At 37.8% G+C, this 4,079-nt stretch overlaps 1 protein-coding gene and 1 pseudogene across 3 annotated transcripts in view; one reads left to right on the top strand and one right to left on the bottom strand.

Annotated features, from left to right (window-relative positions):
• Nucleotides 1-464: 464 nt before the first annotated feature.
• Nucleotides 465-4,079, bottom strand: part of Ptgfr (prostaglandin F receptor) — a 43,315-nt gene continuing 39,700 nt past the window's right edge. For all 3 annotated transcript variants that reach the window (XM_070007372.1, XM_070007373.1, XM_070007374.1), the window contains exon 3: nt 465-821. In XM_070007372.1, the coding sequence (XP_069863473.1) occupies nt 522-821 (300 nt within the window). In that variant the 3' untranslated portion in view covers nt 465-521. The remainder of the gene's footprint in view (nt 822-4,079) is intronic.
• Nucleotides 2,440-3,553, top strand: LOC138816753 (inorganic pyrophosphatase 2, mitochondrial pseudogene; annotated as a pseudogene).

The following is a 4,079-nucleotide window of genomic DNA, read 5'->3' as shown; positions in this document are numbered from 1 at the left end:
GCATGCACGGATTGAGGCTATGTAAAGACTTGACTCTGTATTTCATAGAACCTATCTATTAGGAATAGCTGTACAGCAGAAAACCCCAAATTAACATCTCTGTGCAGGAATTTTTAAGGTGTTTGTTCTCCAGTAATATGCCAAGTAAATGCATGAGGCCTCAACAGATTCATTTATTCCAAAAGCATGAATCACACAGGGAAACTCAGTTATTTTCTACCTGACTCCTGTAGCATTATTTCATTCTACCTCCAGTTGACAAAAACAAGTGAAAATGTGCATCCGGGCAGCTAACTTAAAATTTAAAAACCAGATCTGACCAAACTAACCACCCTACCCCCCAAAATTACATGCTGAGGTCTGAATTTTCCAGTTAGGCTGCAGATATATATATATATATATATATATATATATATATATATATATATATATATATATATATATATATATATTATATACTTATCTTGTTAACTGAAATTTGACCAAAACTATTAATTTTGTTCTAGCCCTACACTGACTTACTATCCAATTAAATTAGGTGCTTGTGAATTTATTTTCTCTGTAACTGGTGACTCAGAAATAGCAGCAACCTTTAAAGAATTTTTAATGGAGCTAAGCTCCCAAATGTGTAAGCTGATGATCTGCACTCCACAACAGCGCCTGGCGAGCTTGTAGAGATTCTTCAGGACAGCCTTTCGAAGGAGAATATACACCCAAGGATCTAAGATTTGGTTCCATGTTGCCATTCGAAGAGCGAAAAGTATTGTTTCACAGGTCTCTAGAGAATGGTTTCCATTTATTCCAATGTTGGCCATGGTTGCCTAAAAAGCAAAGAAAATAAGAAAAATTGGTTGAGGACAGACATTTTTCAGTCTAACAGATTTTTTAGTAGAATGACATTCCTTCTATTATCCACAAAGTGATGTCACTTTGTACAGTCATAAGTGATGGTATAACCACTCACAAGCATTTGAATCTTTTAGATTTAAGTTGACATCAAAGATACAAAAAATGATAGCTGCTGTCTGTCATCCGTGCACTCACAGAATGACTCAAGGGAGAACAATGACAAGCCTTCTTATGCTTCTGGGATAGTCATCTCAAAGCCAACATACTTCTAAATATTTCAGTGAAAACCACCAAAGGAAATATTTTGTTCAAATATAAACAAAATCAACTACGAATAAGTTAACAAAGCTGAGCAACAGTGGCTCACACCTGTAATCCTAGCTACTTAGGTGGCTGAGATCCGAAGATCATGATTCCAAGCCAGCCTGGGGAGGAAAGCCTATGAGACTTATTTCCAATTAACAACCCAAATGCCAGAAGTAGAGCTGTGGCTCAAGTGGTAGAGAGATAGCCTTGAGCACAAAAGCTCAGGGATAGTTCCCAAACCCTGAGTTTAAGCTTCAAAACTGCATAAAAAAATCAATTCATCAATTAACAAGTCATTATAAACAATGAATTTAGAACATTTGACCTTAATTTTCTAAGGCATATGAGATTTTCTGGAAAGTTCCTTAAAATTAGTAAGAGATGTTGCTAACACCAGTGTCTTAAGATGTACATGTCATCCAAATTTTAATTTGGCTCAGATATTCTTGTAAGCATACAATGGAACTTTCTGGGGCTTCATGAAAATGAGTCCACCTCCACATTTCCCTTGTGACTTCCATTTCCCGACCAAGTGCAACTGTAAAGAGCTCATTCTGTGGAGTCTATTCCATAAATGGCCCCAGCTATGTGTCCGAAGTCAATGAGTCCTTGGCTTCCAAATGGCTATATCAAAGAACAAATAACAAATAAATGAATAAAAGATTACATTGAAATTTTAAATAGTGCTTGGATCATTGTATCCATCAGATTAAGAAATGATAAGCTATTTTTTATTAATAAGTGTTTTTATTGTGAAAATACCATACAGAGGGGTTACAATTACATGAGCAAGGAAATGAGTACATTTCTTATCAAGCATTGTTGACTCCTCCTTTGTTTCCCCTTCCCATTCCCCCCAAGCCAAAGTTGTAAAGTTCGTTTTTTTGACATAACGACTTGTACATCTCATTGTTGCAATGGGTCCACCTGTATCCCTATTTAAACAATTGTTTTTTCCCTTCCCCTCCACAAATTATACCAACATCAAATACAGTGAAAACAGGGGTTATACCATGGAGGAGGGACATACAAAGCAACAAAGAAATCATCTTATAAATATGTTAGAAACAATAGCAAGAAATAAAAACAATTTGGAAAAAATTATATTAAGTGAAGTAAGCCAGGCCCAAAGAAACATAGGGCCCATGGTTTCCCTTATTTGCAATATCTAGTATATGTCTCAGACAAGCAGAAACGGTCAGACAAGTTGATGTTAGGCGAAATGAGCCCCAAGATAAGGACTCAAATAGAAATGATAAGTTCTTTTAGAACTTAAAAACCAAAATGAAGAGTCTAGGCCATGCGGGCGCTGCGCTGCTTGCTGCTGCGCTCGGGCTGGGGTGGTGTGCGGGGCCCGCGGCCGCCTGCCCGACGCGGGGAGCAAGCTCGGGCGGCGGGGCACGCTCCATGGACTACCGCCTCTTCTTCAAGAATATGGCAGGTCACTACATTTCCCCATTTCATGATATTCCTCTGAAGGTGGATATTAAAGAGGAAAATGGCATTCCCACGAAGAAAGCATGGAATGATGAATATGAGAATTTGTTTAATATGGTCGTGGAAGTGCCTCGGTGGACAAACGCTAAAATGGAGATTGCCACCAAGGAACCATTGAATCCCATTAAACCAGACGCGAAGCATGGCAAGCTGCGCTTTGTGGCAAACATCTTCCCTCACAAGGGTTATATATGGAACTATGGGGCCCTCCCTCAGACTTGGGAAGATCCCAATCAGAAAGATAAGAACACAGACTGCTGTGGAGATAATGACCCTATTGATGTTTGTGAAATAGACTCCAAGGTTCTTTCTCGAGGAGAAGTGGTTCAGGTGAAGATCCTTGGGATTTTGGCTCTTATTGATGAGGGAGAAACAGATTGGAAATTAATTGCTATCAATGTAAATGATCCTGAAGCTGAAAAGTTTCATGATATTGATGATGTAGAGAAGTTCAAACCAGATTATTTAGAAGCTACTCTGAATTGGCTCAGATTTTATAAAGTACCAGAAGGAAAAGCAGAAAACAAATTTGCTTTTAATGGAGAATTCAAAAACAAGGCTTTTGCTCTTGAAGTTATTAAATCTGCTCATGAATGTTGGAAAGCATTATTTATGAAGTGCGATGGAGGAGCTATAAAATGCACAAATGTGCAGGTGTGTGATAACCCTTTCCATTGCACCCAAGAGGAAGCAAGAGCATTAGTTGAGTCGGTAACAACATCTTCAGTGAATAAAGACAGTAATGTTGAAGAGCAAGTTTGGCACTTCCTTGGCAAATGAATGGAGGTTTTAAAGTTTTGCCATCAAGATTTCAGCCTGTAAGGAACTTTCTTAAATGCAAGAGATAAGCAGGTCTATAAGCATTTGCTAATTTTATGTTGAAATTTCATTGACATTTTTGAAATATGCAATATGTAAATAAATAATTTTTTGAAAAAAACCCAAAATGAAAATCATTTACAGAAAGGCCTTCTATAGTTATGTTTACTTGCACTGATGGCATCAAAGGTTGAAGGACAAAGGTATCTTATCCAAACTTCCTCTGTCCACAACATGAAAAATATCTTCATCTAGCTTCTTGATGATGTACCTGAAAAACATACCTCCATATTGCAGGTCTCCTAAAAATACCCTATGCTCCAAATCTCAGAGAAAACCTCACTTGTCCAGGTCAACTGCTCCTTCTGAGATTTTGCAACTCTATCTGTTTTGAACCCTTATCATCTGACCAACTTTTATCCATCCAAGCCCCACACAAAAATAAGCTATTTCCATATAACTCTTCTCATCTCCAGAAAAATGAATCATCAATCCAAGTTGTGTTCCCACAGCACCTTGCCTCTGCCTCTGCCCTGTTACATCACAACAATGCATAATTGTACATTCATCTGTATATCTATGGGTATCTTTTAAAAGGTTATTTTATT

Source organism: Dipodomys merriami, unplaced genomic scaffold, assembly GCF_024711535.1.
Source record: "Dipodomys merriami isolate MVZ:Mamm:240054 unplaced genomic scaffold, mDipMer1.0.p SCAF_7, whole genome shotgun sequence".
Classification (NCBI taxonomy): domain Eukaryota; kingdom Metazoa; phylum Chordata; class Mammalia; order Rodentia; family Heteromyidae; genus Dipodomys; species Dipodomys merriami.
Note: the sequence above shows the minus strand (reverse complement) of the source record. Positions and strands in the feature narration are given on the sequence as shown.